Source organism: Culex quinquefasciatus, chromosome 3 (genome assembly GCF_015732765.1).
Source record: "Culex quinquefasciatus strain JHB chromosome 3, VPISU_Cqui_1.0_pri_paternal, whole genome shotgun sequence".
Taxonomy (NCBI): Eukaryota; Metazoa; Arthropoda; class Insecta; order Diptera; family Culicidae; genus Culex; species Culex quinquefasciatus.
The window spans coordinates 94,990,128-95,004,951 of record NC_051863.1 but is presented as its reverse complement, the minus strand read 5'-3'; the positions used below and the strand labels follow the sequence as shown (position 1 = coordinate 95,004,951).

The 14,824-nt window shown below is 39.0% G+C and overlaps 1 protein-coding gene across 1 annotated transcript; it reads right to left on the bottom strand.

Annotated features, from left to right (window-relative positions):
• Positions 1-13,731: 13,731 nt before the first annotated feature.
• On the bottom strand, positions 13,732-14,313 carry LOC119769098 (uncharacterized protein K02A2.6-like). Its single transcript, XM_038261000.1, has one exon. It carries the CDS (start codon positions 14,311-14,313, stop codon positions 13,732-13,734), a length of 582 nt encoding a protein of 193 aa, XP_038116928.1.
• Positions 14,314-14,824: the final 511 nt, after the last annotated feature.

Below are 14,824 nucleotides of genomic sequence, written 5' to 3'. Positions count from 1 at the left end.
AAATCGGGAGAAACCCTTTCAACCGCTGGTGAGTCACACAAACACACCTTCGCTCAGCCAAGCTTGGCTCAAAACGAATCTTCTTCTTCTCAAAAGGCACCGGGAACACCGCACGCACTGGTACATATCGCAACGTCCTGCACCGCCGTCCAGAAGAAGCAGCACGAGACAACCTTCCATCGGCCATGTCTGTCCCGCAGGTCAGAAGGCAAACACCACCGGCACGTCATCTGGATCGTCTGGTGAGTTTTAATGCGAACCACGTGCAAAGCCCAAAAATAACAAACTATGTTCTCAATCAGGCTCATCGACCACGGGCACACAATCGGCGAGCGAACTCGCAAGAAGAAGAAGAGCACGGAAAAAGGGGGACGAAAGTAAGTCCACCAGCGAGGCGACCAAATTGATTCAGTTCTAACAGAATAACCTTCCCGCTTCAGGGCCCCTTTTGTGTACCGCTGGAAAATCTGCTCGAAAGCTGAGCGGTCGGTCGGCGCTATTAAGAGCGGGCGAGTGTGCAGCGAGCCTTCACCAGGGCGAACGGAGGGCGCGCTGATCAAGTGCGGGAGGAATCATCTGTCGCCGGCACGGCGAACGTGGACCGGCGCGGGGCGATCGGTGTAAGGCAACGGTCGTGAAGGGCGCGGGAGAGAGAGGGCAGCCTGCCAAGCTGTCGCGGGCGTCCGCAGGAGTCCGGACGGACGGAGCGGCCACGCACGTGCATCTGTGACGGAGTGAACACGGCGTTAACGTTACCGATCCGGGAGCGGCCTGTGGCGGAGCAGAAGGCGGGCGTTTGCTGCATGCGTGAGTTTAGAATAAGAAGGGTGCGCACCCAAGAAGAAGAGCCCAAAGGGCAGAAGTAAGCGCGAGACGCGCCAGTAGCGCGAGAAATGAGCGCATGTTGGGCTAGTTCATAAGAAATGACACACACACACACATTCTTTGTAAGGCTTTTTTGTTGGAAAAATATGACGTTTGTGTCGAATTTGTTGGGTTTTAGTTTTGGTGCTGCCGAAGTCTCGCTTTTGTTGATCTGTTGATGCTTTTCGCACTATTGATGAGCATGTTTCGTAACAGGTGGTCATCCAAAAAGCGCGCTGTCACTGTGCTAACGGTAGACCTGGGTTTTTCGGCAAAGTGCCCGCTGCGCTGGTTGCAGGCCAAAGGTGCATGATACTGATGATACTCGTCGGTTGACACCCAGGCGAGGAACATACCGAAAGGAGCCCAACTACATCCGTAGTGCTGTTTGGACAAAACAGCATGGCTCTGGTTCCTTGCAAGTGTCCTATTTTCTTACTTCCACGTTGGCTTGGTTTAGTCAACATGATGACAAGGTGTAACCTGGCTGGTGGCCTGTGGAAACGACTCGTAAACCTTTGACCAGCGAGGGTCAGAGTCGAGAAGGCTAGAAGAAAGGGGCGCGTCAACGTGGGAAAGGGAAGTAATTTGTGATTGTAGACGGTAATGTTTTGATTCGCAGTATGTTGAGTCAACTGCTGAGGATGTACCTGAAACATCGCACAACGGGGTTTCTCTTCTCTTCATTCTCAGCTACCACCTATCTCCTATTTTTATTTTGCTCTACTGATTCTCAATCCTTCACTAATTCTTCTATTTAATATCCATCATTTGATTTTCCTAACTTTTGATTCTCTTATCTCTTAAAGCTTTTCCACTCTCTTTTTTACCAATTGATACTGCTGTAACAAACTTTGTTTTTTCCTTAAAAATATACTTTTCCTTAATGTACTAGTAATATCAAGTCTAATTATCATTTGTCTAATCTTTTTTTTTATTGTAAATTTATTTATTTGAATAATTCTTTATCTGTCCTATAAATTATCATTACTATAATCTAAGCTTGTTTTGTATCTCTATTTATTAACTATTGTCTAATTTTACATCTAATACATCCAGCTTCTTATTTTTATTCTTAAAAATACGCTTGTCATTCTCTTACTATAAAATATATTCTCTTTTACTGTTTATTGTTTTCAATTTTCACCCATTGAAACAAGTGTGGTTTGAGCCCTTACTCAATTTATGGAATGGTTATAGGATTAACACAAATATTACTATTGTACTTTTGGTAAACTTTATAACATGCCTAGGACCAAAAATTGTAACAAAACACCGCGACAAAAGAAATAGCAACATATAAACACGACTCAACACTAGGAAAGATTTCAGGAGAAAACAATACACAGTAAAATAACAACTACACGGAGAGACTGTGCCCAGAAATTTTGACAATTAGAATTGTTGATTTTACTTTCGTAAATTTTAACAAAAACGTACTTGTCAGTATTAATTTAATAACCTGTTTGTTGAAAATGATAAAAGGCAAAAAGCTAACAGATTTCCCGAACTCGAATGGACGTGCTCGACTGTTAGCTTTGGTTTTAGGAAAATCAAAAATTTTGTTGGTTGAATATAATATTTGAAAGATGTACTTGGGTTTGTTTACGTCTGTCATTTGAAGTTAGGATTAGAACGAGAGCGGTCGATTTGTTGAGTTTGTGTTGTTAATTATGAAGTGAGAGGATGTGAAAGGTGAAAATTACATTATTTGGCTAATGTTGAAGTGGCAAATCAAAGTGTTGCAACTGGGGAGGTAGAATTGGTGAGTAGGTTTGTTGATGATTTCTTTGCAGGTGATCTCTCGTTCGTAAATGATCTTATTGCAAACCGAATTAATTCTCCAGAGTTGTTACAAACATTAAATTTCTATGAACCCACACGCGTATTGAGAGCACGTGAGCCTTTCGCATTGCATTTTCGCAGAACTGACTACGCTAAACACGGGCCCATGAATAGAATGATGGAAACTTATAACAAATATAATAACATAATCGATTTCACAATGACAAAATCCACCATGAAAAACAGTTCTACAATCAAAGATAGATGTTCCCCTTGTAATTAGAAACTAAGCAACGATCATGTAGTCTACGTATGTTTGACGAATAAATAAATAAATAAATAGATAAACTATGAAGAGCAAGAGGACGACCTTCGCCATTAGGACCTCTAATGCGAGTGAGTTGAACACGTTATAAGAATGTTTGATGCAAAGAGAGGGCAGTAGAAGGGAGATGCGGGCCAACTCTTAAGGGATGGAGCAGCCCGGGCAAATTTAACAAAATGTTGGTTAATCCAAGTAAGTATAGGTTTATTTTTGCACAATAATTACTCTTATGTGATTCTTATTAGAAAACTGAATTATTAAAAAGCTTCGTGCTTACGACGGATAAAATCTTAATGATCCATTCTTTTTTCAGAATCATCAATTATAAAATACATAGAAATGCGTACACATGACAAAAATAAAATAGAGATGAAGTAAAATATCAAAAATAAAAATATATAAAAGAAGATAACTATTATCTTGAAAGTTTTGTTGCAATACGACTGCTCAATAAACTGGTAAGTTATACTCATAATATTTTTTCAGGAATCGGAGTACGTTCAATAAATTGAATCAAATGCAGTGAAAGTGTGTTGCCAGAAGTGATTGTTAAATTAATGCAAGCTTGGTAAGTAGCATTATTGATATTTATTCTTTCCTCATTAAAATTACATTTATTTACGTTCCTTTTTTCAGTTTATTGCTGAAATTAAGAATTTTGTATTAAATTACTAATAAATTTCACACGTTCATTTTGTTGAAAATTCTGTGTCCCACCACAAGAAAAATAACTAAACCTGAGACCGTTGTAGATGATGATGACTTATCGGATGATTTCACAGTGATGGTAAGTGAATACAACACTTAATTTTATACAACATTATAAACATATAAGCTTAAAACTTTTACTCGGTTTCTATTTTTAAGGAATTCACGAGACATTTGTAATAGGCTTTTTATTATTTTTAGATTAATGCAACGTAATTTTTTAAAAGATTGGTCAAATACATGTTTTATAACAACAGTTAAAACAAAGTTTTGTTTTGATGCTTTTAACAGTAATTTAACAACTTAATGCAAAAAAACAAGTTAGTACAAAACGTTAAATTTTTAGGCAGAATAAATGCGAAAATAATTACAAAATTTACTGCAAATTCAATAAAAATATTGTTAACAACAGCTAATTATTGACTACATGTACGAATATTTTTCTGTATTCAAGTAAGACATTAGTTAAAATATAGCTAGAAATTCGGCCCAGCCTATATCGTTAGAAAATTAAAGAAAACATATATAAACACTAGGGTGGGTCATTTTTTTCGAAAGTGCTCGGATCCAGCTGAAATATGGTCCATCTTGTAGAGGGTACCCATAGGGACTCTCATACCAAATTTGAGCTCATTTGGTTGAAAACTGGCTTGTCGCTCGGGGGTTAAAGTTTGCATGGAAATTACTATGGGAAATGCGTGATTTTACTTCAAACGCTTCTAGGCTAAGCGACAAACTTTAACCCACACTTACACTAGGTAGCCGTGTCGGGGATGGTCCAAGGAACATTTTTCTCTAAGGGTTCATGGTTCATCGTTCAACCCTGAGCTTGCGCAAAGCCGAAACATCCGGCGACGCCGGAATTCTTCAAAATCTCAGTTTGAACGGTCAACGCATGCTACAAACTATGACAGAAGCATCATTTGAATGAATGGAAAACGCGACGCCAAACGTCAAATCACTCAAATGTAAGCAAAACAAAAGGTTCAGTATTGTGGGTTTTACTTTTTGCATTAAATAACTAATTATTCATATTTTTTTTTATGCTTATTTCTAGAGAGAATTATTCGAATTAAGGTATGCAAGAAACATAATTGGATAAAAAAAACCCTTATTGCGGTAGGCTTCCTGGAGGGAAACAGTTAATCGTCGCCCCGGGGCAGTGGAATCGACGGCGAGGCAGGACTTAGTTACGGTTGGAATTCGTGGAGGGAAGTGGTTGCTCGACGCACAGGGCCTGTGGAATAGCCGGCTTGGAGTTCATCTGGCAATTCCAGCGGCATCGTTGGCGAGATGTTCACCGGAAGAGCCATCGGGATGGACAGGACATGTTTTAATTGACCTTATCGAAGCGGTTAGCATCGGTTTATCAGGATAATAATTCTATTTGTAAGAAACAAACTAAGAAAGTATAGCTTTTTTTTTTTTATTTTTTAGACCAATGAAAGTTATTTTATTAATTAGACATAATTTATGTAAGTGTTGATATATATTTTCTTTAATTATCTAACGATATAGGCTGGGCCGAATTTCTAGCTATATTTTAACTAATGTCTTACTTGAATACAGAAAAATATTCGTACATGTAATCAATAATTAGCCGTTGTTAGCAATATTTTTATTGAATTTGCAGTAATTTTGTAATAATGCCTCACAAAATTATGCTGAGTGTTTTTATTTTCGCATTTATTCTGCCTAAAAATTCAACGTTTTTTACTAATTTCTTTTTTTTTTGCATTAAGTTGTTAAATTACTATTAAAGAGCATACAAACAAAAGTTTTTTTAATTGTTGTTATAAAACATGTAAAGTTTGACTAATGTTTTAAAAAGTTAATGCAACGTAATCAAATAAATAATAAAAAGGCATATTATAAATTTCTCGTGAATTCCTTAAAAATAGAAACCGAGCAAAATTTTCACCAAGTTTTAAGCTTATACGTTTATTATGTTGTTTAAAATTAAGTGTTGCATTCATTTACCATCACTGTGAAATCATCCGATAAGTCATCATCATCTACAACGGTCTCAGGTTTAGTTATTTTTCTTGTGGTGGGACACAGAATTTTTCATTGTGCTGCAAATAGACATGTGAAATTTATAAGTAATTTAATACAAAATTCTTAATTTCGGCTATAAACTGAAAAAAAGGAACGTAAATAAATGTAATTATAGTGAGGAAAGAAGAAATATCAAGAATGTTACTTACCAAGCTTGCATTAATTTAACAATTACTTTAGGCAACACACTTTCACTGCAGTTGATTCAATTTATTCAACGTACTCCTATTCCTTAAAAAAATATTTTGAGTTTAACTTACCAGTTTATTGAGCAGTCGTATTGCAACACAACTTTCAAGATTATAATTATCTTCTTTTATATATTTTTATTTTTTGATATTTTACTTCATCTCTATTTTTATGTTGTCATGTGTACGCATTTCTGTGTATTTTATAATTGATGATTCTGAAAAAATAATGGTTCATTAAGATTTTATCCGTCGTAAGCACGAAGCTTTTTAATGAATCAGTTTTCTAATAAGATAAATTATTGTGCGAAAATAAACCCATACTTACTTGGATTAACCAACATTTTGTTAAATTTGCCCGGGCTGCTCTATCCGTTATGATTTGGCCCGCATCTCCCTTCTACTGCCTTTTCTTTCCATCAAACATTCTTATGACGTGTTCAACGCACTCACATTAGAGGTCCTCATGGCGAAGGTCGTCCTCTTGCTCTTCATAGTTTATCACCTGCAAAGAAATCATCAACAAACCTACTCACCAATTCCACCTCCCAGTTGCAACACTTTGATTTGCCACTTCAACATCAGCTAAATACACTCAAACCCCGATGGTTTGACACCAACTGTTGTCAAACTAACGGGGTCACTTTTTAGTTTGAGACCCCTTTTACGCGGAGTTCACACGCACTACCAAACGTTTGTTTTGATAGTGTGCGTGAGCGCCGTGTAAAAAGTGACAGTTTGTCACTTTTTAGTTTGAATTTGACCAACCAACGGGGTACAAACTAGAGCGTCCAATTTCCCGTCCCGGGAAAAATTTTCCCGGGAATTCCCGGGATTTCCCGAAAAATAATATTTCCCGTTTCCCGGGAAATTTTTAAATTTCCCGGGAGTTCCCGAAATTCAAGCGGAAGTATACATTTTCCTTACTTTTTGGTCCTAATTTTTTTTTAATTTGAAAAAATATTAATGAGAGAACCTAACTTAATTTTATTCATTTTAATCTACTGTGCATATTGAACTTATAAGAAAAACGGGGTTTCAATGATAGGATCTCATTCTGTTTTTATATTTTTTCCCAACCGGTAAGGTTTGTCTCAAGATTATTATTTTGTAAAACATGTACTGGGGTAGGCCACACAAGGTCCATGCACTATTGTTGGAAAAAATGTTTTTCAATAGTATTTGAAAACTAGTGGCGTTGAAAATTGTATTTAGCATATTGGGGTGACTTTGTACAAAATATTTGTTGTTAAAATCAGGTTTAATGTGTTCAAATTTTACACAATCACTAAGGTTGCTGATAAGTTTTTAAGAAGAAAAAGAAAATCAATGTGTAAATTTTACTTAACATAGTTTATAAGTTTTTTTTAACAATATGCCTATAAATTTTTGGTGAAATTGATGAAAAGTCAAAATTTTGCCTAAAAATCCTTAAAATGAGTTTTGTTGATAAAATTACGGTCTAGAACAAGTTATTTGCCATGAAAAACATAATTTCTGCATGCTTTTATTTTTTTTGTTTTATGAGTCAACGTTATTCTTAAACATATTCATTTGAAATGGTAAAAGAGACAAATTTAAAAGCATTTTTATGGTTAAGAAGCATGGATTTTACTCACTGATTCAATATTTTATTTAAAAATAATACTTCTTAACAAAAAAATCAATTGATATAATAAGAAAATTTTATTTTTTTACAAAGTTGTATGATTTTTATAAGCAGTCAAGCCATTAATTGGCCCCTACACTCATTTTGAACATTAAAGTTGCAGTTCTATACAATTTTGTTGCAAAATATCAATCAGAAGCAGGATAAGATCAATTTTCGATAAATTTCAAATTTCCCGGGAATTCCCGGGAATTCCCGGGATTTCCCGGGAAATTTGTTAAAAATTCCCGTTTCCCGGAATTTGTAACCCCGGGAAATTGGACGCTTTAAGTACAAACTAATAAAGTGTCAAACGAAAAAGTGACCAACCACCGGGGTTGAGTGTAGTGTAATTTTCACCTTCACATCCTCTCACTTCATAATTAAGCATAAGCATAAGCATAGGTGCCCACCCGCAGTTGCTACTCCGTTATTGACCAGGACCTCCAGAAGTTACATCCACGAGCCGTGGAAGATGAGTGGGTGCTATCTTTCCTCGCTTCGAAACTTCTCAAAGGCCCCTATCATGCTGATCAATACCGGCGCCGGCCACGACCAGTGGTAGGGTCACGGGGAAGTGGATGGGAATGTTAGTCCGATACTTGAGTGATAGAGACCGCCCAATCGACTGCTTCTCCGACAAAGTATCACATGAGTTTTGAGGGGCATAGTAGATGGGTATGAGGTCAGGATTCACGAGTGGCAGTGATGTGGCCATGAGCATTTTGTTTATCGGTTGAAAATTTTAAATCTTAGGCAGCCGGCTGCGGAAAGATAAATTATTGATTATTTAGAAAGGTTTTTTAATCGAACGCGTGCCAACCGAGCAGTAGTGCTATCACTTATCAGTATATTTTTACTGTTTGTACAATTTAGATCACGCGAGCAAATTTCAAAAATACTAAATAAAAAACGCTTTACTCTTCAAAAAATCGATAGTTTGCCGAGTTAATACTAATACTGCCTGTTGGAATAAATTTTTACGATCAACGAATATAAACGAAAAGAAAACAGGCCACCACGTAACCGATTGTTATGAAATTAAAACAATAACTCAAACGAACTAAACTAACGAAAGCAAAATGATCTAGACGCGTATACTTAATTATTAAATAATGACCATATAACGATTATTTTCGATGAAATTTGATTTGGATTTATCGACCGATTCTGTAGATTTTACGCGATTTTCATATTTATTGGGCTAAATAATATAAAAGAACAAATAAACTCATTCACACTCTCATACACACATAAACTAATTTACAATTTTAAACTTCAACATTACAGCGAGTAAGATTTTTAAATTAGACTTGAAATTATTTTTGAAAGGCATCAATATAATGAAAACAGCCTGTAATGCAGAAATCAAAAATAACAAAGTACCCTAAATTGGGTAGAATTTCCAGCAATAGTAGATTATCTATAATTCCAGATAAGTGGCTGTCAAAGCTCACTACTCAGTGAGTGGCACTCACATGCTCAAACAAACTACTTTAAGCTGAAAAACTGAATGTTAAATTATTTAAAATAATAACGAAAGATTTTATGGCATACACATCCTTCAATGAGCCGGAACAAGGAGAACTATCGAAAAAGTATATATTGAGAACAGTTAAAAAATAAAATAACTAATTTTGAATTAGTTAACCTTTTACAAATGTTGAAATTCATGTTACTTGTTAGCATACTTATTAAGAGAGATGATTTAATAGAAAAAAACGCAAAAAGAAATTAATATAAAAGTTTCTTGTTTGAAACAACCAAGTCTTTGGCAACACTGTCCAAATGAGATCAACAACAAAGTTGTCTAGATAAGTTTTGCCGGCTCAATCCCTTTCTCGCATACACTCACGCATCCCCATACACGCTTTCACATTCTCATTTATCAGAATAATTCCTATTGGAACTGGCTCACCCGGTTCTGCTGCCCGCAACTCCTTCAACGGCCTAGGAAATACGCCGCCAAGTCAACCTGTTGTTGTTAGCCGACCCCATAGAGATCTCCACGGATTCTCTCACGCACACCATGTTTACCAACACTGCCACACATTGTTCCGTGGAGAGCGACGCTGACAAAATTGTCGTTACTGATTTAAAATCACCACCCCATGTTACACCACCCACTCTATGAACACTGGCAAAGAAGCCTCTTAAATTTCTTTTCGCTTCTATTTCATGCTCTCGCTCACTCTCCGAAGAAAAAAAAACCCTCTTTCACTCTCCCCGCTCTCATCAGTGTTTCGACTTTCACAGCAAACACCGCTTAGAAATATCTTGGTGTGCGTGCTAAAAGTTTCCTTTCCACTAACACCAACAAGGCACACCAAGCAAGCCACAACGCGTTGAAAAAATGACGGCAAAATCGCTCATTTAAACCGATTGAAAAAAGCTAAATCCGCGTCCCAGAACCGGCCACTAGCACATCCAACAGAATCGCGACGCTCTCGGGACGTTCCAGAACCGATTAACACACTTCAGCAGGCGATCCGACCGAATCAAATCACAAAAAACACATTTCAAAGACAAGAAAGCGCGACGACGATCCGAACTCGACCAGCTCCTCCACTTCTCCCCACATCCTCTCACTTCATAATTAACAACACAAACTCAACAAATCGACCGCTCTCGTTCGAATCCTGACTTCAAATGACAGACGTAAACAAACCCAAGTTCATCTTTTTAATAATTTACCAATTGTTTATTATATTCAACCAATGAAATTTTTGATTTTCCTAAAACCAAAGCTAACAATCGAGCACGTTCATTTGAGTTCGAGAAATCTGTTAGCTTTTTGCCTTTAGCATTTTCAACAAACAGGTTATTAAATCAATACTGAATTTTGGTTAATTTAACTGAAAATTGGCAGTGACAAGTACGTTTTTGTTAAAATTTACGAAAGAAAAATCAACTATTTTAATTGTTAAAATTTCTGGGCACAGTCTCTCCGTGTAGACATATGAAATTGTTGAGGATACGCATAAGTATGCCTTGACTTGATATTGACTTAATGTAATTTGTTGAATAAATCATTCTTGTTCTGTTCGTTGCCCCTGCAAGACGTGTTTTGCCAATAGGTTATGGGCCCAGTAACCAAGGCGATAACGGAATCGGAATCGGAAGTTTGAAGAAAATTTTCTCGAGAAGAATGGAAGCGAAGCTTGGAGTTGAGAAGCTGAACAACGAAAACTACGCGCAATGGGCGTTCGAAACGGAAATGCTGCTGATTCGCGAGAAGCTGTGGAAGTACGTCGAGTACGCGCAGGCCCCGGTTCCAGAAAATGAAGAGTGGACGGATGGAGTCCAGAGAGCACGCGCAACGATTTCACTGCTGGTCGAGAGGCGCCAGCATCCGTTAATCCGAGAGCTCAGAACGGCGAAAGAGGTGTGGCTCAAGCTGAAAAACGAGCACCAGAAGACATCGATGTGTTCCCGTGTGTCCTTGATCTGCCAGATCTGCGACCGGAAGTTGCCGGAAGGAGGAGACGTTGCAACACACATTTACGATCTTGAGGAACTGTTTGCGAAGCTACGGAGTGCTGGAAAGGACCTGGGAGAGGATGTACAGGTTGCGATGCTCTTGCGAAGCTTGCCGATGAGCTACGATCAAGTCCGGACTGCTTTGCTGATCATGAAGGACGAGGATCTTAAGCTGGATTACGTGAAAGGGAAAATTCTGGACCAGGAGCGCAAGATGAACGAAGGTGAAGCGGGAGACACGCCAGTTGCGTATAAGGTGGCATTCAAGAGGAAGCTGATCTGCTACGGATGCGGTAAGGAAGGCCATAGGAAAGTGGATTGTCCAGCCGAGATGAGCGATGACGACGTGGAAGTCAACGCCAGCGCTAGTGTCAAGAAATCGTATGCTTTTGTATTGGACACCAGCAAACGGCAAGAATGGATCGTGGATTCGGGAGCCAGCTCCCACGTGTGCTGCGTGAAGGCTTGTTTCGATTCGCTGAAACCTGCCCCCAGAGGACAAGTGCTATTGGCGAACGGTAAGGAGGTGGATGTCCAAGGGATTGGAACGGTGTCGTTGAATAGCGTGGACAACAATGGAGAGCAAACGGTGATCAAGCTGACGGACGTGTTGTACATCCAGGGACTCGAGATGAACCTCATTTCGGTGGCTAAGCTGATAGTGAAGGGAGCGGATATCCGGTTCGGCAAACATGGCTGCCGGATAATGTCACGAGGAGAGACAGCAGCGGTGGCAGTTTTGCGCGACGGACTGTACCGGCTCAAGCAACGTCAGTGGCGCTCCGGACAACAGAAGGAGATCGGTACGCAGTTTGTGGGAGTCCTGATCGAAAGCAAACGTCGGAGCAAGAAGACGAAGAAAAGGGAAGTATTTGAGTATACATTGAGCGGTGCTCCAAGTTTGGGTCAACGGAAAATGGAGGATCCCGTCCAGTATCACGAGGATGTGGTACAACCGGTTTACTTCTTTCGTGCATCATCCAAACGGCGTGTGAGTGGTCGAACCAAACGAAAGGGTCCAGTGGAGCGGAGTGGAACCGTGCCAAAATCACGCCGATTGGCTGATCCAGATGAAAACGAAAACAAACTGTCCAGGATTCAGGAGGAGATGGAGATCCTGACCATTGGAACTCGCAAAAACGAAGCCTGAAGCCGTTAGGGATACTCATGCGAGGAGGAGTGTTGAGGATACGCATAAGTATGCCTTGACTTGATATTGACTTAATGTAATTTGTTGAATAAATCATTCTTGTTCTGTTCGTTGCCCCTGCAAGACGTGTTCTGCCAATAGAAATTTATTAGTAATTTAATACAAAATTCTTAATTTCGGCTATAAACTGAAAAAGGAACGAAAATAAATGTAATTGTAATGAGGAAAGAATAAATATCAATAATGCTACTTACCAAGCTTGCATTAATTTAACAACTACTTTTGGCAACACACTTTCATTGCATTCGATTCAAATTCAACGTACTCCGATTCCTGAAAGCAATATTTTGAGTTTTACTTACCAGTTTATTGAGCAGTCTTCTTTAAACAGCATCTTTAAAATAATAATATCTTCTTTTGTATATCTTTTATAAATTTTAGTTTTTAGACATTTCCCATCATCGAATTTTTATTTTGATATTATGTGTACGCATTTTATGGTTGATGATTCTTAAAAAATAATGGTTCATTAAAATTTTATCCATCGTAAGCACGAAGGTTTTTGATGATTCAGTTTTTCCAATTAAAATCGCAATAGATAAATTATTGTGTAAAAATAAACCCATAATTACTTAGATTAACCAACATTTTGTTAAATTTTCCCGTCCATGAGTTCGCCCGCCTCTTCCTTTCACTGCCCTTCCCTTTCCTTCAAACATTGTCATAAATTCCCCTCGCATCAGAGGTCCTCATTGCGAATGTCCTCGTCTTGCTCTTCATAGTTTATCACCTTCAAATAACTCATCAACAAGCTTACTCACCAATTGCACCTCCACAGTTGCAACAGTGTTCACTTTGAATTGGCACTTCAACATTAGCCAAAAAGTGTGATTTTCACCATTCACATCCGCTCACTCCACAATTAACAACACAAACTCAACAAATCGACCGCTCTTGTTCGAATCCTGACTTCAAATGACAGACGTAAACAAACCCAAGTTCATCTTTTAAATATTCAACCAATCGTAAATTATATTCAACCAACAAAATTTTTGATTTTCCTAAAACCAAAGCTAACAGTCGAGCACGTTCATTCGAGTTCGGGAAATCTGTTAGCTTTTTGCCTTTAGCATTTTTAACAAACAGGTCATTAAATTAATACTGAATTTTGGTTATTTTGACTGAGAATTGGCAGTAACAAGTACTTTTTTGTTAAAATTTACGAAAGTAAAATCAACAATTTTAATTGTCAAAATTTCTGGGCACAGTCTCTCCGTGTAACATTTAACAAATTAAAAGCAAGGACAAAATAAGAATTAATGTCCAACAAATAAAACAACGTGTTATCTTGTAAGTAATTAAACACGGAATGGCTTTATTGAATCCATTTGACAACCGGAACCTCCTCTACGTATGCGCTGTGGTGACGTCGTGACCTGGGCGTTCCAGACGCCAAGTTCGAGTCCAGCGGCGTGCGGACTGGTGGGGACCATCGCTGATTAGGTTGTCCCAACATCCCCCCATCTCAATTGAGCTGGTACGAGTTGAACCGCTGAGGCTTCTTTCGAACTCGTGTAGAACGACGAAGCCCCAGTACCAGCGACGCAGGCTCGCTTTCAGGTGGTGCAACCTGCTCGGGTGATCTTGGTATGGATGGCGAGCATTCTGGGACACCAGGTGACGAGCGTTGATCCGAACTTGCTGACTGTAGTGACGGGTCCAAGACCGTCGGTGTTGTTGGGTCCGCAGCCGAGGTTGGTTTCGACAGATTCCAGGAATCCAGCAGGATGTCGAGGGCCAACTTCGGCTTCTCTGCTCCATCTGTCTTCGGATCCCAATCTGCACGACTGAGAAGCTGATTTGCGTGCGATCGGAGCATACGGCGGTCCTCGACCCAAACGGTATACATCACCTGGCCAACCCGGTCGCAAACAACGCCAGGCGCCCAGTGCCACTTGTTTTCGCTGTACAGCTTCGCGTAAACCAGGTCGTGCGGTTCAAACCGTCGCTTCCGGGAACCACCTTTCAACTCCGTTGCCTCGCTTGGTGGTTTTGGTGGTGGTGGCAAGAGCAGTTCCAGATTCGTCCGGATGCGGCGTCCAAACATGGCTTCAGATGGTGACACGCCGCCTTCGACCTGACGATTCGGTGTACACAGAAAAAAATATTCCTGTAAATTTACATTATTTATCATGTACCAAAAGGTATCATGATAAATGATGTATATTTACATTAGGTTCATCGGAAATTTACATTAGATTCATTGGAAATTTACATTAGTTTTGAAAATTTACATTAGTTTTGGAATTTACATTACTTTTGGAATTTACATTAGTTCAAATCAACTAATTCTAATAAGCCAATGGGAATGAGATGCTCGACTTGGATTGCAGTAGGAAAAGGGTGTGGCCTATGTTCTATTTTAAAATGATTGAAGCGGGCAGCAAAAGGAAATTCTGATTTTAAAAAGTTGTTTCACAGGTAGGGGACGCTTTCTCGTCGACGGCCAAGTGGAATAACGTTGGACTGGAATCGAACGGACGACGGGTAGGATGTTCGGTGTTACTGCTGCTACCCGCTGCCGACTGAGCCATCTTCGCATTTTATAAACGAGCGGC

Bases quoted from the DNA above. Each gene is read 5' to 3' on its own strand.
- LOC119769098 (XM_038261000.1), bottom strand. From the start codon at position 14,313: ATGTTTGGACGCCGCATCCGGACGAATCTGGAACTGCTCTTGCCACCA.